The following is a 24,298-nucleotide window of genomic DNA, read 5'->3' on the forward strand; positions in this document are numbered from 1 at the left end:
ACAGTCTGAATATTCATATGAGAATTTAACTATGTGTTACTTAATAGTTTTATTTTAAATTACAGGACTGACTATTGATAATTCACACAAAATATTAATTATATCAACAAACTTATTTAAGACAAATAATAAAAATATGAACTATGATGTATATTTTTATTTTACAACATATAGTAGTATCTAAATGGTAGGAAAAATAAAACTCAGATTCAATATTTTTCATTCGTTTTATTAATCTAAATAAATAAACAATGTAAAATTTAATAAAACGACAATCTATCATTTAAGTATTACAGTAAGTTACTCACAATGTTACTAAATATCAAATTTAAGAATATTTGTATGAAATAATTAAAATGAGTTACGTTATTTTGCGATTGGAATAAAACTGACGAATGATTAGATGATTAGACGTCGAACATTTAGAGAAAACGGCAGTGTTTTGAGTACGATCAAGCCCATCTAAAACATTTTAAGTCCAGATCGAGACTTAAATTGGACATTTGAGCGAAAAGTTTATATTTCTACACATTAACATACTTTTTTATTATTTAAAACGGCGGGATTTGCCCGGAGAGCGCCCGCAATTTCTTACATACCTATATACGTATTCCTTAAAATAATTTTAAAATAAATAATGAGAGAATTAAAATATTTATATACATAAATGACAATATTGTTCAATCTCTATAGCTATAACATTACTTATATATAAGTTTCTTAATATCATATATATTTCTGTTTATGATAACACACAGTATTATTCAGAGAAGGTTTATAAAAAGTCCGCATATCGAAAAGCGGTACTGACGATTCGATTACTTGTTATCAATCTTCCCTGTTTAGCACAAGACAATTAATATGTATACAAGTTAACCTTACAAGAACAATGATTATTTATCATTAATCTTTTCCTTACGGTTTTAAATATTACATTTGTATAATGGAATCACATTTTATAACGATTAAAATGCTTGCTAAACCGCATGTGAACTTACATCTTTACCTAATAATAAAGATCAAATTCAAACAGGTACCACTAGCAATCAAAATAGGTGTTTAAAAATTTTTACTTTGCTATGTAAAAGATGATGTTTATATATATAACTTGTACCAATTACGCTTTGGTCGTTGAACTTGACAATTAGAAAATAAAACATTCAAAACATATATGGAAAAATCGAAAATTCTAAATTTTCTGCTGTTGAAAAGTCTCATCGGTTTGTTTTGGTATTCAGTAGAAGTTGGTGGTCCTCAAAAATTACAAGCAGTACTTTGGATAACAGCTAAATGCAATCCCGCAAATATTTGTACAATCGAAAATATTTGAGGCAGCGCTTTGGGAGTCATGATATTTACGTTAAGATATAAGATTATGGTATCTGGTCATTGCATGGTTCATAGAAAATTTTGAGATGGTTGAAATATGAAAACTTTGCTGGTTGAAAAAACGTTCATAGATCAATAAAAAAAAGTTATTCCTATTGATTACACAATTGTTTACCAGTTTCTTCGAACAAATTCTATCAATTATTTGATTTTTATATACACACATTTACCAACATTGAACTATACTACAGTTGAATCGGTGAGTAGCGCTGTATAATATATAAAAATGTATAGGTATTGTGAATAAACCTTTTCAATGAAACTTCTATTCTAACATCCAAGTTAATAGGTAATATATGTGTAACACTGATGCTATATCTTCTGTTGTCTGATATATGTAGCAAAATCTAACTAACGTTATATCGTGGAAGCAACCACCACTTCCCCGGACCTCAATTTGTAAAACCAAACCGAGGTGAAGTGGAAATTGCCTCGACACCGAACATTTTGTAGCAAACCAACTGTTTATGGTTAAGCCTAAACATCGAATACGGTTTATATAGATTTTAAATAGTTATACTGTTGGTTTGGAGCAAGAACGTTCTTCTTAGTTTCTAGAAATGTGTGCGTATAAGTACCTATCTATTCGATTTGTCCAACAAAGTTGTTAATTTGCCTGTTTCCCTCAACCAGTTTTTATGATATACATATAAGTAATAAAGCTGTGTCTTGACTAGTGCAATCAGTCTTTGTGTTTTTTGTTTTTGTTGTACTTCGGAAATCAAAAATTGTTGTTTCCTCGTAGGACAAATTAACAATTTTCTTGCTAAATTACCAATATTGGACAAAAACTAAACTCATCAACAAAAAAATAAAATATATAAAACAAAACAAAAATAAACTTAAAGCTTGGTTTTTACACGTGAGCAAAAATCATCAGACCATCAAATTACAACGGCTCCTGGCCGCATATAACTGAGCAGCTGAATCCAATAAAAAATCCCAGTAAAATCAATCTAACTAAATCCACCGTTTACTCCAGTCTAGCCTTGTAACTGGTCTTCCAGATTTCGGCTAGAGTAACAGCCGAATGGAATCTATGGAAGATGCAAAGGGGCAAAGTGATACGTTGCACAATAGCCCAGGCTAAAAAGCCGTAAAATTCAAGTTGCACCGGATTAGCTTCTACTTTTTGGGTCTCGAACGTGTATATTATCCACATAGTTACGTTGCAGATCAACAGGAACGTAACCACTTGTCTGCCTGGCTTGGAGCGATCGTGTTCCGGAAGGTGAACTCTGCGACGTGAAACGTCGGCTATAAACAGCAATTGTAAAAGAACCTGAAATTATAATCGGTTATTTCGTTGAAACATTTGATGATCGTAAGCGGCATTTTACCTGGACCACCGAAAGCACACCAGTGATCATGACGAGAAGATTGGGTTCTTTAGTAAAGGCGTTCAAGTGTCCGGCGATGACGCTGAAAACGGCATAGAGGAACAGTCCGAAGGCGGAGACGCGCAACAGGATGTCATTGAGATCGCTTTGCTCTTCCGTCTTGAATTTGAGGTGTTGTACCCTGCAATTGAGGCGCGATGACGTCAGGCGCATTCTGTGTTGTGTGAGCGTGATGTGTATGATATGGTTTGGATGATTTTAGATGCAGATGGCGTGCGAAGCGAACATAAAATGAAAAGAAACGAGACACTGCATGAGTGAAGCTGAATAAGCCATGAACAAATTGTTACCGACACAATTCATAACATTTTATTGGCATTTAAAAGCTATTAAGTAGTTGCTCACCTGATAAATCCTATGATGATGGCAAAGATGCTGAGCACCATGAGCACGCAATGTGAGACGTCGGCGAGATAGATCGCAAGAAGTCCAAAGTCGCGGTGGTGGATGAGGACGAAGAACAGTATCAGACAGATGAGGGAGGCGACCAGCATCAAGAGGCCAAAGAATAAACCCTTGGAAGCGCCCACGCAGTCTACACGGCCTTGGTGGGCCTGCGCCATGGCCACGGCCCTACGAGACAACATGATTTCAAGACGGTGCTCCAGGTCCTCCTGGGTCACGTATCTGACACAGAGACAATGAATAAATGCACAAATTATAAAAATAGCAAAATGAACTACAAGCATTTAAAAAGTGTTCGTTATTTTTACCTGGGATTTCTTCCAATGTGTTTCCACATGACGTAGATGACGGCAGCACCGATTAATGAGTATTCAATAATGAAGGGGAAAAGGTATGGAGCTGAGTCTTGGACGATGGTTCCCATGATGTTAACTCTGGCGCAACTGTCGTTGGTGTTACTACTGAAGTTGAAAGCTCTGAAAGCTTGCGGTATGATATCTTGGATGAGTTCGGTTCCATTTTCGCTGACGCTGTTAACGAGTTCTTCAGGGAAGCTTGCTTCTTCAGCCACTGAAAGGTATCCACACATAAATTTTGCATATTACAACAAAAATTACATTAAAAAATCATGCTATTAGTGAGGTTAGTAGTCATACCAGCAGCCACATCGTTAGCAGCAAAGTTATTGAAGGTTCTGAAATCCATGAAGTTTCTCATGGGTGCCGAAGTAGTTGAGGTGGTCGTGGAAGCTGTCGTGGTGCTAGCAATAGTTGTGGTTACCGCCTCCCAGAAACGATTCGCAGTAGTTTTGAGAGTGGTGGTTGTGGTGGTCGATGGGGTAGTGAAAATTTGCGGAGCATTTGTGTGGAACATCCGGAATAGCGTCGTTGGCACCGGCTTCGGTGTGGTCCATACGTCTTGGGGGAAGCCATTAGTATTGTTAGTAAGGGGGTTAGGTTTGCTCATAAAGTGAAAGAACTTTGAAATGAAAATCATGCTGTGTTTTGATTAAATTATTTTTGAGATTACTCACGAGTGGTGGTGGTGGTAGTTGGCAATGTGGTGGCCACTTCGTTCAATTTGGTGGCAGCGGTACGAGCTGTGCTTTGAACTAGATTTTGAAGGGTTGTTGCAGCTACATGTGGAATTTCTGTAATTGCTTTGGCAGCAGTTGCTCTAAACGGATTTTGTTGGATTGGTACTGTAATGAAAGTGAAAAATTGCAATACTTAAAACTTATTTGAATCAATTGTTTACCGGGAGTTGGAGCAATAGTTGGAAAGGTGTCGTTTAGCATCTTCCAATGATGATTGGTAATCTCTTTAATATTATCAAGTAAAGTTCTAATCCATACGCAGATATTTGTAGCAACAACGTGCATTAAACCGAATCTAGCGACAACTTTAAAACGGTGAATATTCAACTAAAAACGAAATATTGATAATTTCTATTAGAGACAATATAAAGCAAGTCCTTACGCGTGAATTCATGAAAATGAAATACATTTGCATGAATGTGAAGATCATTTGAAGAAGGGGATTTACACCACGAAGGATCATGTAGCATGCGGGTGTAAATGGTACTTCAAAGAACGTGCCAAATTCCAAACCATTGTAGATCATTGTACCCAAGCCGAATGCTGAAAATTTATTAAATAATTATAATCCCAAACTATTTACTTTATCTGGCCAATATATATGAGTAAATGAAGGTGCATTAGTGTCCGTCAATTTACCATAAAATACATAAATAAAAGGGAAACGCAGAACAATTACTCATATAAATTTTTTTAGGCACTTCCTCTTCGTAACTCCACTTCATTATTTCAATCGCAAAAAGCGTGAAATAATATAGTAACAGTGGGGGTAAAAATGTTAAATGTCCTGTAATCAAGGAAGCACGTTTTATTTCACCTTTTCAACTGTTTTAGTGTTTCTCCTGCAATTCTAAATTTAGTGAACCGAATTACGGCACACGAGGGAAATGTTTTGTTTGTGTAATATGCATCTGGCGCGTATCCAAACTCAGGAAATATTCATTCAGCAATATTTTCCCATCCGCATTTCGGCTCATGCACGTCGAATAATTTAATAATTTGAAACTTCGACGAAATTACCATTTTTTATGCATTGGAAATAATACATAAATCAGCTTCGCTGAATGGTGATTATTAGATTAATTTCCACAAAATGATCGTTCAAAAGTAAGTCAATTACAGGAATCCGCTTCACAAATAAAATTTGTCAATCGCTCATTTAATCGGAAATTTAATTGGCATTGGAGTTCCATCGGCTTTTTCATTAAATTTCCGGAATGAGGATGAGCTGAGGAAAGAGACATAATTAATTTAAGACCTCTATAATTAAAATGCACTTTTTAATGGGCTTTATTTCTTTATTTAATATTAAGATAATTGTAATAAAAGCTCACAAATAATTTTATGTCTTTAATTATTGAGCTTTTATCATAGTAATTAATATTCCATAAAGGTAATTTTGGTACGTAAAGTAGCTTGATTCGTTAGTTAATTGATACAAAACGTACTAAAACGTAAATATATTGTGAAAATAACGGGATGTAATTTAAGAATTTCCTGCTAATGTTACGATCAGCAGTCTTATTCTAAATTAGATTTCTAGGAATAGTTGAAAACATTTTTGTTTTTTTTGTTTTAAATAGAAGTTAGAGTCAGAAGATTAGTTTAAAAACATGGTCATTGTCATAGTATATTGTGGATGATTTTTTATCCTTCACTATTCTATTTGATTTTCGATACATACCAATAGCACCAATTCTAAGGAAGAAGCTGCCGTGACTCTGGTCATTTTGCGTGGTCTTCCTCTTCCTCTTGACCTTGACCACGGTACCCGCTTCGACGTCGACCGAATTGTTTCCCGCGGCGGACGGTAGCGGCTGTGGGGCCGCAGGCGGCGGTGCAGGAGCCGCCGGCGTCTGTTCCTGCAATGTGTCGACTTGAGACTGATTCTCGAGCTCGGCGACCGGCACCGGCACGCTCGAATCGACCACCCCCTCTGAGTTGCGGCGGTACGTGCTCTGTACCGCCCCACAAAGAAACCAAACAAAAAACAAAAAGGGAAATTAACACAAAAAAACGGAGGAATGGAACGAAACTGGGACGTGTGGAAGCGTTGTGCGTGTATGTTTGCTCGTTATTAATATTACATTTGAGCGTGTGGTGCTTTATGTCTAGCGAACTGTACAAAAGCCAGATATCAACTGATCTATTGATGTTAATTTGCAATTTAATAGTTTTACATCTGCAATATTTTATTTATAATGCTGACTGTTGGTGCCAATTAATATTTTACACAAATGATCATTGTTCTTTCATAGGTGTTTGTACTTCTATTCTGAAAGTTTGATTAGATAGTAATAAAAACATGTCTATCTATTATTTAGTGTTAATTCTAATTTGCAGTTATTTTTGTATTTTTAGTTATATTAATTTGATCAAAAGATAAAATTCCATAAATAATTTCAGTTACAACACCTGGCTTTCTGTTCTCGACTAAAAGTATCAAGTGATGTATAAATGTGGATGTTTTGTCAGGCGATTGGGGCAGAAAAGAGGATATAAAAAAACTTTACTCATTGAGCTATTTTTACCCGTTTTTTTTCACATGAACTATTAATAGTAATCAATAATTCATCTGATTAAATCCTGTGTCATATCGAAACAACAATTGAATTAGTTATTTTTGGAACACAAAAATAAATATAACCTGGTTGTACACATCTGTTTAATGAATGGTTTTTAATGAACGTCGTAGATTTTTATATCCTCTTTAATTTAATGATCACCATAAGAGAATGAATTAACTTGACTTTCACATTTCATCGTGACATTTTTCATTTTTATAATAAAGTTTTAGATTATCAAAAGCATGTTCAAAAGCATGATCTAACTAGATTAAAATAATTATGACAAAATCTATGCGGTATCTAATGTTAGCTTAAAGGTTAAGTTCTAAAACTATATTATAATTTTAAAAACACTTAATAAATTTCAACTATTTCTATTTTAAATGAACCAATATGGTTTACTTTACGTTAGAAAAGTATATTAACACTATTTATTTTGATAATTTTAATAATTTTAATTTACTAGGGTCCATTTTGAAATATTTTATTGACATTGTTAAAGGAAACCATATTATGCACTCAACAAAATGATATTTACTCAATAAGTAATGGAGAATTATTTTTTTCTTTGTGTTGGTTGTTCTCACCTGATGGTTCAGGATTGTCGACCTTTGTTGGACCACATCACGCATCTTACGTGGGAGTTTCTCCCTCTACACGCACAACATGCTCAACAACATAAAATAACTCAAATTTAATATTAAATAAATCAAATTAACCAAAACCAAATAAAAATCTAATACGTTCACATCATTTAAGTTTTTCGTTTAAAATGATATAAACGCATCGGATCAAAAGGAAAAGGAACAAAAAACAATTAGTAAAAAAATTAAACCAGTTAAACGAAATTAATGTAATTCAGAAGCACCACCCCGTAATTGTTGCAATGTAAAAGTGTAACTGAGAACCCAGCCTCACCTTCTCTTGCTTCTTGTCCTTCTTGTCCTTGTTCTTATCCTTCTCCTTTTCTTTCTCCTTCTTCTCCTTCTTCTGACGCTCCTTCTCCTCCTTCTTCTTCTTCTCCTCCTCCTTCTTCTTCTCCTTCTCCTTTTCCTTGGCCTTTTGTTTCGACGGCTTCTTCACCACCACCTCCTTCTCGCCACCGGAACAGCATGTGCTCTCTTGGAGCAGGAAGCAGAACACGTAGAGCAGGAACAGGATGCTCATGCCGTAGAGGTAGGTGAAGAAGCCCTCGTAGTAGTACTCGTAAAGGGGGATGTTGTGGGTGACCACGTCGGATATCACGGACGCTACGCATATCACTACCAAGATCTTCGCATAGACGAAGCTCATGATAATGAACAGTGATGTCCTGGATAATACGTAAATGCATTAAGTTGTTTACTTAATTTTCTTCATGGAAAACTAATTAAAATTAATTGTTATTTGCTATTTAATGAGTGAAGGAATACTTGGTTATTTTGATGGAAATACAAACAAGGGAAATAAATGTTAATTAGAGTTAAAATTCAAACTGAGAATAATCTGCCTGCAAATTACATTGAGAATGTTAAAAAACAAATAATTTAAATGTACTAATTTGAAAGAAAGATTTAAAAACTACTGCAGTAAACAAGAAATACTGTACAAGTTATTCTGATGAAAATATAAACAAGTAAAATTAATTAATTAACTGGAGTTGTGAATAATAAATAATTCACAGTCTGCTAATTATACTGAGAATGTTTAAAAAGAAGTAATTTAAATACTGTAATTTATTCGAGAGAAAAATTTTAAAACTACTGCAGTGAACATTAAAATTAAGAAAGATAAATATAAAATATATTAATATCATTAATATATTAGATAGACTGTAGTATAGTACTATTTTTTTATTTTTATGATAATCTTCTAAAATTTGTTCTGGTGACATCAATTAGATATTTTGTAAAATTTGACCGTGTCTATTAATAACAAAACCTCGGAAATAGATCAAACATTATTTTGCAATGGCACACACAAAATTCAAAGACAAAGCACATAACAATCACAGATAAAAACATAAAATGCACAAAACTGATTGCATACCGCGGCACATCGGCAATACATGTTAGCTTAATCATCGTGTAAAATTTTTTACACGTTTTCCCACAACACCGACCAACCAAATGACTATAAATAAGTTTTGAAAACCTTCTGGCGCATATATTTACTATTTTATAAATCCCACTACGGCTCCGCTACATATTTTGCTCCACTCTCAACACAACCCGGCTTAAACTGTTTATAATTTTCCTTGTTAGCGCCATACAACGCTTAACACACACCGATCTTTTGTTATTGTTTTAAGTGCTTAAATATATTCCGGCACGTAGTCTCGAATTAGCATGGAGGAACGTGAAAACGGCTTCCGGACCACGGAATCGCGCAATTGAATGCCGTCTCGTTCCATTCCCAAACTAAAAATCCCTTTGTCGTCGGCACGAAAATCCGTCTTAACAGCACAAACGTGACGGACAGTTTTATTGCTTCATTCTTCTTTGCCGTTTCTCATTCAATGATATGGAAATTATATGTGCGCATGTAAAACTATCTTTTTAATCTTCCGCTGGTTTCCTCCGAGACGACAGGCACGTCAGGAATTTTATACAAAATTATAAAAGAAAATAAACGTTGCCGCATCTGTTAAATAAAAACACACAATTTGCGTGTACGTTCCAATAATTGCTTATGTTTGTACGGATTTTTATAACCTATCTATTTAAAACCTCAAACTAATTAATCACCAAAATATTCGACTACCTCTGATTCAGTTTATAACCGCATATCTTGAAAGCAAACATGTATGGATTTTAATACAAACATGTTGAACTTCGCGATGAAAACTGGATATTAAAATCTTTGCTGCGACGAGATTGGAGCGAAGACGATAAAGGTGGAAGCTGCGGAGAAAGATTAAGAGGCTCTGTTATGTAAGGGACTTATCGTCGTGTGTGTATCGAGGTAAATGGCCGAAGGAAATTTGCGTTCCCCGTGCGATAATATTCTGTCACTTAATGTTGCATGGTTGGTAATGGTGACGGAAGGACCCTCGGGGATTTTACCGTCGCTAAACAATTAATAAGGATAAAGACGATGAAATTACAGTGATTGCCTTCATATAAAATGGAAGCACGTATCAAATAATAATAACAAACTAAATATGAAAATTTCTGATTCGTTACCTCAGCTGCGATTAAATTGAATTAGGTTAGATTGGGTTGAAACCAATAAAACATAAATGTTTAATTGTGTTTAATTAAGTTAAACTAATTAATTTATAGGGTTTCAGTTGACAGGTTAAAATATATATATATATTTTACAAACTAATTACAGAGCTTTATAGAAATGCATTAATTGATTTAATTTAACCTACATGAATCTGAATTCAAGCAAATATCTAGACAAAGTACAAAAATATTTTCTGTTAATAGCAATGGTTTTTAAAATATTGCTTAGTTTAATTTTAATAAAAATATGTATACGAATATGTAACATAATAAACGTATGCTTATAAATATTTATAATTCAAGCCCTCTTATTTTAATTAAATTTAAATATGTTTAAATTAATTTTTTTCACATTAACTAAACATTTTTATTATATATAAATATTACTCTAATAAAGTCTACTAAAATATTTACTTAGGAATAGTAAATATATAATAATAAAAATAATAACTAAAATTCCATGTAAAAATGAAGTTAATGTAAATTAAAATCTCTTTTCAAAATAAACATCAAAAGAAATTAGTTAATTAAAAAAGCAAGTACATAAAAATGTACAAAATTTAATTAAATATTGTTTGCTTACATTTTAAGCTGTGCTTTTACAGAACACATTTGACATATTTTGTTGAGTAATTAGAATATAACAAAATATTTTTAATTGGATATTCAGAGTTATAGTTAAGCATGGAAAAATTTTATAAACATATTTTATTTAAATAATTACTTTAGCAATGTTAAATTTTGTAAGTGATTTAAAGAAGGAACAAATTCAAAAATTAATGTTAATTAAATTTAATAAATAGTTATAAATTAATGGTAATTTTAAGTTATTGTAGCCAAGAATTTTAAATTGACTGAACGATATCCAATGAAATATAAAACATCATTTTAATTCTGTTCCAAGCCTCAGTAAGGATTTACCCTTAATGAGTGAGAAGAACAGGATACAAAGCAGGAACAGATTAATTAAACAGAGATGGAAAGTATCTTGTGAAGCATTAGCAAAAAATCTGAAGCTAAAATGAGCAATAAAAAAGCTTTTAGGAGAAACGTTTAAAATTTTTTCTTAAATAGTGCCTATTTAGGATGGAGTACGACATTTAATTTTTTATGATCACGATTCCTTGATACTGACTAAGAAAGAAATTTGATTTTGTCTATAAATATAATAACAGTAAGCATCAGTAAACGTTTTTGTTTAGTTTTGATACGAGTCTTCTTCGTTTATTATTTAAATGAGAAAAAATACGTACAAAAAAGTCATTATCATTTTTGTGTCTTTTTGTATCAAAAAGTTTCTATAAATTTAAAAAACAATTTAATTTAAGTCATGAAGGTGTTGGTTGTGGCAACTTTCTTTGTGTGTTGGGTTTGTAACTCTGAAATGCAAATCCATTAATACGTCAACAGTTTTCAGTTCGAAATAACGGCAAACAAGTCGTAAAAATGGGTGTAACGTCGTCTTATGCTTATTAGATTTGTGTTGGGTAAGATTTTTGGGGTGTTGACTGTATTGTTGCGGTTTTTGGTGTTTCCGTGCGACACAACACAAGAACTACTTAAACATCAAGTACCTTTTATCGGGCTTGGGTTGGACGTATTTTAATTCCATTTCTTTGTTGGAGGCATTATTTTTGTCATTGGATTCGTTTCCGGCATGTGCCCGCGAAACCGGAAGTGTCGCCATGTTGTCTACGGACTCCACCTCAACGGTGGCTACTTTCACCTCGCCGCCTACCATATTTATTTTTTGTCTAATTTAAAATTTCCAAAATATCCTCGAACTCTGGTACCAATTGAATAGTATTCGCTCTACTTCGTTGCAACTATCACAATCATTAAAGTCATGTCGATGTCTGTAGGTCGGAAGGGGTTCCAGGACTGTCGTATCCAGTTACATAACGGGTTAATGAGAGGGTTGATGTGACAATTAAATATTTACATTGTCCCCGTCACTTATCACGCAAAATGCAACCGATCGCGGGCGAACGCTTTTTATTATTAAAGTGACAAAGGCTCTTCTTTGGCAGACGGGCACAACTGAAAAGCTCTTTCAGCGGCTGATGCTGGGAAGGGATGCTGTCTACGTCACGTGCTCCCCACATCTCGTTCTCATTGGACGACGCGCAGTAGCTTTCCCGGGATTTCGACCTAGTAACCCCTCATGACCTCACCCAAAAATTTTAAAACAATAACAAGTACAAGAAATTAACAATTTTTTTGTGTAAACCATAACGAGCTGCTTAAATCCTGAAAATCCGCAGCTCCTCAAAGCCGAAAGTCATGGGGAAAAGTTAAAAATCTCGACCTTCACGGGACCACCTTAATAGAAAATTCGACCCCAATTTCCACTTTAAAAACTATAACGCAATGAGTGTGTAGGGGTTAAAAACTACGGCGAGTAAACGTGAAAATCCGTTGTGTTTTCCCGTTTTATTGATTTTCCGCGGATCCCCTCTCTCGTGAAGAGGGCGTGTTGCCCCGTTCGGTTCGGGGAAGCTGTAAAGCAGGAAAATGAAGCTTATTACAGCCGATCTCTGAACTTTAAACAAACTGCGAATCGACCATTCTTACAAGAGCTTTTTATGGGGTAGTATTTCCACTGAACGTAAGGCGTTAGGGTTGGTCGTACGTGGAATTTTAGACGGGTGGCATAATTAATAAGCGTCGGATGTTCAAGTCAGGTGTATTGGTTTTCGGATAGATGTATCTATGTTGTTATCTCAGTATATATCAAATTGCTGATTTATGTTTCATGAACGATTAGTGTGAAGGGAGGCTAATTAGTCTGTGATTTACAACTATTGTTGCAATCAGACAGTTATTACAAGTAGCTCTTGAACAAAGAAATAAATCCTACGTAAGAATAATATTTATAAGTTTCAGTAAATAAGATATAATGTTAATAATTGTTAAATGAAATATTTATTAACATGACAAATTTTTAAAAGTTACAGATTTGTTTGTAATACAAAGACTAAATAATAACATTTTATAATCTGTATAATAAACCATTCAATCATTTTATATATTAATTTATAAAATGATGTTTATTTATATGCTCTTTCAGTTTCAACGAATAAAATTATTTCATTAATATAAATTATTTGACAAAATTTTATAGATTTGCTTGAACTTATTACACTATATTATAAAATCATATATATATATATACAATTTATAAATTGTCTTCATGTTAAAGAAAAAATAAATAACTTCAATAAATAAATATTTTACATATAAATTATCTTTTTAGAGCTTTGATTGAAATATACCGGAAAGATCCAATAATATTTTTCTAAATTTTATAATTGTCTGTAAATTTATAAAACGGTATATTACTTGAAATATTTTAATAACGTCAAATAATATGTATCCAACTTTAATAAATAAATGATATTACCACATATTTACAGATTCGGTTGAATCAAATTTACTTATACAGTTTAACTTGTAACTCGAACTTCAATTACTCGAATATCTCGATAACTCGCACTACATGTTTGGCACAGCTTTAGATAAGTCAAATTTCTCCTGTCTCTCGAGGTTCCTTTCTGATGATACCCGTCTTATGCCAGAACTGCATTCCCTGTTGGCAGCAATTCTAAGACCAATTATCAATTGATTAGAATAATGTCGGAAACTCCTATAATTTACTTTGTGGTGTTTACATGATTACAAACATCTTACATTCTAAATGGAGCTAAATACATTTTAATAAGGTTTTTTTCACTTAAATGTTGACAAAGATATTCTGGAATGGATTAATCCTTTTGTCAAACACATATAACTGATTTTTTTCACATTAAAATGAAAACTTTACATAATATAATAATTAATAATAATAATATTGACTGTATTATGTATTACATATTTATAGGTTTCAAAATGATATTTTAATAGTTTATTTTAGCAGTATCTTTTATAATATCTATTTTAAATCATTCTTATATGATAAATACATATTTATAACTTTCTATATATGAATTTTACTATTAATTTAATATTGTTTTATACAGTTTTATAAAAACTACTATATTCTTATTCAATAATATGTATATTATACATACATTATTGTACACATATTTTTCTATATTAAGCTGGATATAAATATAGCAACTTTAATTTTGGAAGATATTTTTAATTATTAAATCTGTATTATTTAACTTAACTTTAATACTTTGCATTATAATATAGTTTTGTTATTTAGAAATATATGAACAGTAATATGAAATGTTGAACGTGTCTTATATCTCACAAATCAATAAATTTCAGAATGAAATATCTTACTATAAACAAATAGAAATATATATGCGGACCATTAAACATGAAATATACGATAAACATAAGCGAGCGTTTGCAGTTATTGTTCACGAACAATCTCGTAAAATTTCAAAATGCAACATCCCATGAAATTTAATACACAACCTCCATAATATTTTTCACGGACAAGAAACTGCGAAATGTTTATAGACGTGTTTGTTTTATACGTAATTTTAGCCACTGTTTGAGAAAAATAAAAGATCATTGATGCCCAGGGATTTATTGGCAATACGTTCTTTATTACGCCATCATTTTCGATGAAGGGAGGAACGGTTCAGAACCTTTCCCAATGAAACTTGCCGGCAAATTGAGTAAATATTGAGATTACTTACTTGGCATTTTTAGGATATGAAGTTCTTTCGACATAGTGGAACTCATCTTCGGGTTGTTTAGGCATTAATGGGGTTCGGTCGGCACGATGATGTGTTGGTGACGTGTGAGATCCGTATCCATCTGGATTTAACTGTAAAAAAGTATATATCAATTTAAAAAAATGCAGCCTTTATGATTTTATCCCTTTCTGTTCATCATTCTACATCTTTAATTCTTTTAAATAAATACAATTGTTACTTTTGTATAATTATTACTGAGAAAGAAAGATGAGCTATATTAAAGTTTTAAGAGGAAAAAAAGATGAGTACTAAAAGTTTGTGTTAAAACCACCCCATTTAATAGCTTCACTTTGCAAACCTTAACAATAGTAGCTACTGGTTGTTGTTGTAAAAGTTGTTGTTGGTCCATATTGAAAGGCGGAGGCGTCGGTATTTTCTTGGGGACGGGTTCCATAGGTATCTGCTCTCCCAGGAGACGCTCTTTCATCTCGTGGATGTACGGACACCTCTGCATATTGTTGCTAAGTTTGTACTGGAACAAAATAATAGAAATTTACTTCTTGGGAATTGGATATTTTTTGTATTACGAACTTCGTAAGAAATGATAACTTTTATTGGCATATTTCAGGAGCAAATTATACGTTTCTTTTAACAAAGTGGTAATGACGGAGTAAAATAATTCGAATGGAAATGATTGACATGCTAATTAAGCAAACTGAATAAAATCTAATAATAAGTCCATCAATATGCATTGTGCAAGAACAGATATCTGGATATTTTTATGGCCACGTGCTCGAACATCCTTTATGCCATATCAGAAAGATTTCCTTTCACACGCCATCCACAAATACGCGTTGCGTAATTCCGCGACCAAAAATGGTCAGACTTCTTTACAATGCACTTGATCAAACTGATTTTAAGTGGTACGTGCGACGTGAAAGTCACGAAGGTAGGTTTTGTTCTTGAAACGGCTTTTCGCATACGGCTGTCTTGTTTGTTGAGATCCGATTCAATTAATTTGTCGCATAATTACTGTGCCGCACCGATAAGGACTGTCGTTAATTCGGTGTGGTCTATTTGGTTGTTGACTTGGCCACACATTCTTGTTGTATCAATTAGTTGCTTTCGTACAAACTAACAAATGGGTTACCGGTGATTCTTGAAGTTGACAATTAAAATGGGGCGCAATGGAAAACATGCAAATCTCCGGCTTTAATATGTACCATACATTCCTGCGAGCAAGTTCTCTTATTGCTCCTGCACTCGTAAAGCTGTGCAAACAGCTCAACAATCTTCCGCGTCTTGGAAAAAGCTCTGAAATTGGAATCTCGCATCGGTTATGTAAATCCGCTTTTAGAATTCCTCGACAACCATTAATTTAGATGGGATGGACTTGTGCACGTGCTGCTCGTTTTGGGTCTGTGTATTGGTTTTTAATTTGTTGGCGTGATGGTAAATTGAAATTGGTAATTGGTGTGTTATTTTTGTCAATTTTAAAAGTGATATTATAAGATTTTAATTGGAATGGAATATTTTAAGGTTCAATTAAAATGGCGACGAAATCATTTGTATGATAGTTTGTAACTTAATAAGAATATGTTATTTATTTCTGTTGGTATAGTATTCATTGGCAATTAATGATAAATTAAAGATAAATAAATTTTAATTTTTTAAAATGAAGATTGAGTAGTTATAGTTTAATTCGTCATATTCATATAAAATATTATATTTATCATAATATATCAATTGAATTACTTTAAAAACTTCTTATAATAAATCACATCATTAATTGTTTTATGTCATTTAGATTACTAATTTTAGATTACTAAAATGAATTAGAATGGAGTATTTTAAGGTTCAATTAAAATGGCGACGAAATCATTTGTATGATAGTTTGTAACTTAATAAGAATATGTTTTTTATTTCTGTTGGTATAGTATTCATTGGCAATTAATGATAAATTAAAGATAAATAAATTTTAATTTTTTAAAATGAAGATTGAGTAGTTATAGTTTAATTCGTCATATTCATATAAAATATTATATTTATCATAATATATCAATTGAATTACTTTAAAAACTTCTAATAATAAATCACATCATTAATTGTTTTATGTCATTTAGATTACTAATTTTAGATTACTAAAATGAATTAGAATGGAGTATTTTAAGGTTCAATTAAAATGGCGACGAAATCATTTGTATGATAGTTTGTAACTTAATAAGAATATGTTTTTTATTTCTGTTGGTATAGTATTCATTGGCAATTAATGATAAATTAAAGATAAATAAATTTTAATTTTTTAAAATGAAGATTGAGTAGTTATAGTTTAATTCGTCATATTCATATAAAATATTATATTTATCATAATATATCAATTGAATTACTTTAAAAACTTCTAATAATAAATCACATCATTAATTGTTTTATGTCATTTAGATTACTAATTTTAGATTACTAAAATGAATTGGAATGGAGTATTTTAAGGTTCAATTAAAATGGCGATGAAATCATTTGAATGATAGTTTGTAACTTAATAACAATATGTTTTTTATTTCTGTTGGTATAGTATTTATTGACAATTAATGATAAATTAAAAATAAAAAAAATTAATTTTTTAAAATGAAGATTGAGAAGTTATAGTTTAATTCATCATATTCATATAAAATATTATATTTATCATAATATATCAATTGAATTACTTTAAAAACTTCTAATAATAAATCACATCATTAATTGTTTTATGTCATTTAGATTACTAATTTTAGATTACTAAAACGAATTGGAATGGAGTATTTTAAGGTTCAATTAAAATGGCGATGAAATCATTTGAATGATAGTTTATAACTTAATAACAATATGTTTTTTTATTTCTGTTGGTATAGTATTTATTGACAATTAATGATAAATTAAACATAAATAAATTTTAATTTTTTAAAATGAAGTTTGAGTAGATATTGTTTAATTCATCATATTCATATAAAATATTACATTTATCATAATATATTAGTTGAATTACTTTAAAATTTCTAATAATAAATCACATCATCAATTGTTTTATATCATTTAGATTACTAATAAATAAAAAAATAGAAAATTATAAAATATTTATGAAATATTTTACCATTATTTAAAAAACCGTAAAGTCATTTGATGTAAAAATATTTAATTAAATATTTCTTTTTCTTTAAACAAATAATAAAAATTTATATTGCAGTTAAGCTTTAAATTATTTTAAATTAATTTAAATCAAAATTATATATCAATTTTATTACATTGTCCCGACTAATAATTGAAGATCTTTCTACAATTAAATAATATTTTAATTTTTACAATTTAAATAATTAGGCAAAATAGAAAATTAAATATATTTTTTAAATTATAATGAATAAAATATGAAAATATGTTACATAAATAAATAATAAAATCAAATTAAATTTATTTATTTCTACATTAATATTTTAATTATTTTATATATATAGCATTAAATATAATTAAATAACAGGATAGACTAATTAAAGAGTTTTGCTGGAAATTCCATGTAATAACAAAATCTACAATAATTTTCCATTACGTATCGCTAACTTTTTAAAAGCTTTTAAAACATTTTGCCTTAATTTTATTAGATCACCGATGCGTTCGTTAATGTACTGAGCTCATTAAAATTAAATGTTTACGTTACAAATGCAGCTTTTTAACCTGGTTTAACACCCCCTTAGTAAATGTAGGTCACACCCTCCCGCTGCAATATTGATTTAAAACTTAACACTGTTAAAGTGGAAAATGAGTTGAAAGCATGGTAAACAAATATAATTGGAAACATTTTTCACTTGTTACATGCTCAATATTCAATCATCTTTTATTTTTGTACAGGTAAAATTGTTTTTTAATATTTTCGTTTGCAATGGTGTTTTCAGACTGTATTGTTATTAGGTTAAACATTCCAAACAGATTTATAACAATAGGTAAGTTTTAAACTTTTGACAGTTAAATGTTTTGTTTTGGACAAGTGAGTAGGACTGTTGTGGTATTGTGTTGGTGGTTGAGGTGTGTTTCCTGCTGGCTGTGTCAAGGAATGCGACTTACCCACCAATCAAAACCTCAGCATCGCGTGTCCGTACTACCAACAACCCGTAATGAACGAAACGACCCAGAACCTCGTGTATCAGCACATTGTTTACTCGGTCCGCGGACTGGCGGATGTGCACGGGTGCATAGTGGCGACGTCGGGTGCAAAAAAAACCGGAAACGCGAGCCCCAATGAATGGGACCCGAATGGAAAAATGATGCCGCTACAAAAACAAAAACGAACAAAAATCGTGGCGTGTGCGAGAGAGCTTTACAAAACTAGTCCTACTACGGCGGGTTCGTCGGACCTTCGGGTCTCGTGTGCGTTACCATCGGGGCCGACGCTGCTGCGCCCTGCGTCGCGGCGCTCGCCGTCCAGATGTGCGGGAGACAGTTTCGGCGTGTTTCATGGCAGATTTGAGACGGTGCCGTCGACGCTCTGTGATCGGCCGGGTGGAGGGAATGCAATTAATTTTTTGAGTGTGGGGCACCGGAAGTGGGTCATTGGACGGATTAGTTGGGGGATTTTCGAAATTCGACTCATTTTTGGGTGGTTATCTGGTTGGATTGTTACAATGCTCATTCGACACAATTTTGAAGCACGTGTGGGCAATAATTATACTAATTTAGACAGGGGAATACCTTTAAAAAAATCTTGTTAAAAATTTTCTATTCTATTTACTTTAAATGGGTTTTCGTCTAAATTATTAAAAATTAAATATATAAAAATATTATAATTAATTAAATTAAGATATTAGAAATTATTTTTTTATAAATATAAGATGAATTCTGATTATATAAAACATCTTAAACTTTTTAAATAAAATTATTTACTGTTATTTTAAATTTCAAAATTTTAATTTAGTAAACCCCAACTAATTAATTATCTAAAATTAATTTTTATATTTTTTTATGAAATAAAACTAAAGTAAAATTTAATATAATTTATTTATGACATATAAATCAGAAACGATATATAATAAAAAATCATATAATTTAGAAAAAAATTCTTTAAAATGTTTTTTCTAGTAACTATTGTTTAATTGCTACTTTATATAAAAAATAGTTTTATTATACAAATATTTGAAAACATTCTATAATTTAAGTTAAATAAAAAAATACTCACGTAAAAAATAAATTAAAAAAAATTAAATTATTTTTTTATAAATACAATTTAAATTCTAATTATGTAAAATATCTTAATCTTTTTAATTAGAAATTATTTTTTTATAAACATAATATGAATTCTGATTATATAAAACATCTTAATCTTTTTAAATAAAATTATTTACTATTATTTTAAATTTCAAAATTTTAATTTAGTAAACCCCAACTAATTAATTATCTAAAATTAATTTATATATTTTTTTATGAAGTAAAACTAAAGTAAAATTTAATATAATTTATTTATGACATATAAATTAGAAACGATATATAATAAAAAATCATATAATTTAGAAAAAATTTCTTTAAAATGTTTTTTCTAGTAACTATTGTTTAATTGCTACTTTATATAAAAAATAGTTTTATTATACAAATATTTGAAAACATTCTATAATTTAAGTTAAATAAAAAAATACTCACGTAAAAAATAAATTAAAAAAAATTAAATTATTTTTTTATAAATACAATTAAAATTCTAATTATGTAAAATATCTTAATCTTTTTAATTAGAATTTATTTTTTTATAAACAAAAGATGAATTCTGATTATATAAAACATCTTAATCTTTTTAAATAAAATTATTTACTGTCATTTTAAATTTTAAAATTTTAATTTAGTAAACCCCAACTAATTAATTATCTAAGATTAATTTATATATTTTTTTATGAAGTAAAACTAAAGTAAAATTTAATATAATTTATTTACGATATATAAATTAGAAACGATATAAAATAAAAATATAATTTAAAAAAAAAATTCTTTAAAATGTTTTTTCTAGTAACTTTTGTTTAATTGCTACTTTATGTAAAAAATAGCAAATAACATTCTATAATTTAAGTTAAATAAAAAAAATACTCACGTGAAAAATAAATTAAAAAAAAAATTAAATTATTTTTTTGTAAATACAAGTTAAATTCTAATTATGTAAAATATCTTAATCTTTTTAAATAAAATTATTTACATTTATTTTTTTCTTTTAAATCTTTATATTTAGTGAACTAAATCTTTTAAAACCCTAATTTGCTACAACCACAAATTATCTAAATTTAATTTATTTTTTATGAAGTAAAAATAAAGTAATAATAATAAAAAAATAATATAATTCAGAAAAAAATTCCCTTAAAATGTTTTTTCTAGAAAATCAAAATATTTGAATCAACTATATTTAATTACTTATTTATATTTAGAAGCATATAAGATAGAATTGCTACTTTATATAAAAATAGTATACAAATATTTGAAAATATTCAATAATTTAAGTTAAAATTAAACAAAAATACTATTATATATTATAAACTATATTATATTATAATATACTAATTAAATTTATAATAATTAATAATTTAATAATCAATATATTTAATTTTCAGATTAAAATTTTTAGTTTACAAGTTTTTTATGATAAAAATGGTAATTTATTATAAATCAAAAAATTGTAAAATAATTTAATTATTTAATAATAAATTTTAATAAAAATAATTATCTTAGAAATAGAGGAGTAAGAGTTGTTAAAGAGTTTTTTTCATAGAATGACTTTATCTAATACCATTTTTAATTATATTTTTATATAAAAAATAGAATAATTTTAAATAAGGAATATAATATAATATAATATAATGGTTTAAAAAATTCAAATTATCTTTAGTTTGTTTATTTAATTTTTTATAATGGAAAATGTGATTATTTAATTATATTGGTAATTTTAAAATTATCTACAACTAATATTTTTGGCTTATATATTTTTCCTAAAGTTAAAATATTTATTTAACACTTTCTTCAAAAGGGGAACAATTTATTGATTAATTAAGAGAACTAATTTTTTTAGCAAAAATTATAAATTTAATTAAAACAATTTAATTCGTTGTCTATATTTATAATAAAAAAGTATTTTAAAAAACTGTTTTTTACTTTTATAGTAATATTCTTCTTTTAATGTCTCAAGCTTAATTTAAAATGAAATTGATTGATATTGGTAATTAAGTAGGATATATAATTTTTTCTTTCATATGATTTTAAGTAATAAAAACTTAGGAAATAAACTCAAGATGACCCCAATAGACAGTCATATAAATAAACTGCGTTCTAGGAAGTAACTACCATAGTACTAGAATAATACCCGACAGATCTAATAAACCACCCAACCACAAGTTATTTTGTCTGACCTATTAATAAACTTACACTCAAAATGCTTTTAACTCTTAACATTAAGACTTCATTTAACAGATGCAAATGCAAGAGCGACAAAATTAGAGCAGTCAAAATCTATCTACAGTTATTACATATGAGCAACTCAACCAGCGATTCTATTTCCTGTGAAGAAAAGAAGTTATTACTCCAGTAAAAAGTAGTTATTGACAGGAAATTGTCTACTAGGAAACGTTCAAACACACTATGGGGTTAAATCACGAAAGTAGACTTGGTAACACCTGTAGATTCGGGGTGAACGACACTTCGTCGTCGTCATTCAACGTTTCGTGTTACCAATAACTACTAACAAAATCGGCATCTCAAGCGGCGGCATGTCACTACCGGTGTGGCGGTGTGTGTGTGTCGTGTCCGTGTGTCAAAACAAAGCATGGAGCATCAAACAGAAACAAAAAAAAAAACCACCCGATTGCCGGGCCGTCACTCTGCATCGACACTTACGATTTTAACTTTGCACCTGATGACATCCTGCGATTTGGGATCGCGGGCCTGGTCGTGAACTTTGTCGGACATATCGCCTGGTCATGGCTATCGATCAGTAAACGTAGCGCCACTGCAACAGTCGAATTGCATCCGCCACATGACTCGGTCCCCCCGTTCGGTCGGCGTGAATCGTTAAAATACGCGGAAACGTGTGCTAGGACCGGAGTTTGGACGCACGGCGTCGCGGCGCTGCTGCCGGCCCTCTATTTTCAGCGTCGCGCGGTCTGGCGGCGGCGACCCGAGGAATGGCGAAGGCGCCCGTTTCGGGAGACCCTGTCTCTGGGATCGGGGTGATCTTCCCTCGACTTGAAGGGGGGTATTGATTCGATGGGGGATGCTGGGTCACTTGCGGGGGAGGATGCACCGCGGTCTCGAGGGGTGTTGAACTTTATCCCATTTTCCGATTATTCAAGGACGAATCGCTTGAACTAAGACGCAACACTTCTGCTACGTCATCAGTTGTTGTGGTTTTACCTAGATTGGAACAAATTGGCAAATGCCTTTTTCTTGTTCACGTTTTCTCAACTGACGTTCCTTTCCATCTGTATTTTCTATTATTTAAGCTCGAAATGATTGTAATGTAAGATACTTCGACGTCACACATGATTTGTCACAGAAATTGAAATATCAATAAAGAAAACATCCCCACATGTATTTTTATTTCACAGACCACAGAGATTAAATTGAGCAGGTCATAAGAAACTTCTTTCACAAAATAAATAAAGAATGTAACATGTGAAGGTAAAATATTCGTTTCCAGTAATTGAAACTTGAGGATTACTTTATAAAATATGAATGTAGCTTATTCACACATGTGAACTATACATCCATTAAAACCATGTATGTACTTCTCAGTCGACTGAAGTAAAGTATCATATTTCGCATCCTCTTTCCTATTAACTGTTTTATTCATAATTATCATAGTAATTGAGCAGCATAATCATAAATTTATTTGAGGATGAATTTAAAGTGGTGTCGGAAGCAGGTTGATATTCAAATTTTCCATTAATATAATGCAAATTTATGTAAATTAAACAACTCAAAAAAGTGATAATTTTAGTGACGAAATTCAACTGGATTTTGGACAGAGGAAGTAGAAATCACGTATTGAATAATTAAAAGGTAATGATAAATTAGTGGGTAATTAAGATTATTGTCACAAATGTAAACTGGCAATGATTACAATTAAAGTAAAAAATATTAAAGTACATAGAATAATCATTGACAGACAAGTTAATGATCCAATTTTAACAAAATTTGATGTATATATTGGACCCCATGAGGACAAAAAGTGATCAAAGTTGTTTGTCGAAGAGTTTCATCTAAAGGTGACAGAAGTATTATATTATTTGGTTATCTATCATTCATTCATTTCAAATGGCATTAGTATGAAAACGAGAGAGTCATCTAATTGTAAGTGACTTTGATGAAGGATGAATTATCTTGAAAGAGGACATTCGCCTGTGGAAATTGCCAATCGGATTAACTGGAGTAGCACAGTCTGGATATGTCGCAGGGCGATGTATGAAGAAGGTTGTGATCGACGTGTGAGAGGTTCAGGAAGGCTACGAACGAGAGAACATTAGCTCTACGAGATGGCTTTGCGACCACTTGTCCAACTACACAGTGGTCAGAAGAAGGAAGACTACAATGCCG

At 30.8% G+C, this 24,298-nt stretch overlaps 1 protein-coding gene across 8 annotated transcripts; it reads right to left on the minus strand.

Moving 5' to 3' along the window:
• Positions 1–208: 208 nt before the first annotated feature.
• Positions 209–23,283, minus strand: LOC109597712 (proton channel OtopLc). 8 transcript variants are annotated; one of them, XM_049969536.1, is made up of 14 exons: positions 22,601–23,283; positions 15,081–15,254; positions 14,723–14,853; positions 7,776–8,169; positions 7,445–7,510; positions 5,975–6,248; positions 4,673–4,833; positions 4,452–4,617; positions 4,228–4,395; positions 3,851–4,111; positions 3,503–3,764; positions 3,135–3,416; positions 2,730–2,910; positions 209–2,671 (listed from the first exon to the last, which is right to left on the minus strand). In XM_049969536.1, the coding sequence occupies exons 1-14, from the start codon at positions 22,670–22,672 to the stop codon at positions 2,363–2,365; spliced, it is 2,901 nt and encodes a 966-aa protein (XP_049825493.1). In that variant the 5' UTR covers positions 22,673–23,283; the 3' UTR covers positions 209–2,362. The 8 variants fall into 8 exon arrangements, with proteins under 8 accessions (XP_049825493.1, XP_049825492.1, XP_049825494.1 ...); XM_049969535.1 differs by having other exon boundaries at positions 2,730–2,943; XM_049969537.1 differs by lacking the exon at positions 7,445–7,510 and having other exon boundaries at positions 2,730–2,943; positions 5,975–6,152.
• Between the last annotated feature and the right edge of the window lie 1,015 nt (positions 23,284–24,298).

The sequence above is a fragment of the Aethina tumida genome, chromosome 7 (assembly GCF_024364675.1).
Source record: "Aethina tumida isolate Nest 87 chromosome 7, icAetTumi1.1, whole genome shotgun sequence".
Lineage (NCBI taxonomy): Eukaryota > Metazoa > Arthropoda > Insecta > Coleoptera > Nitidulidae > Aethina > Aethina tumida.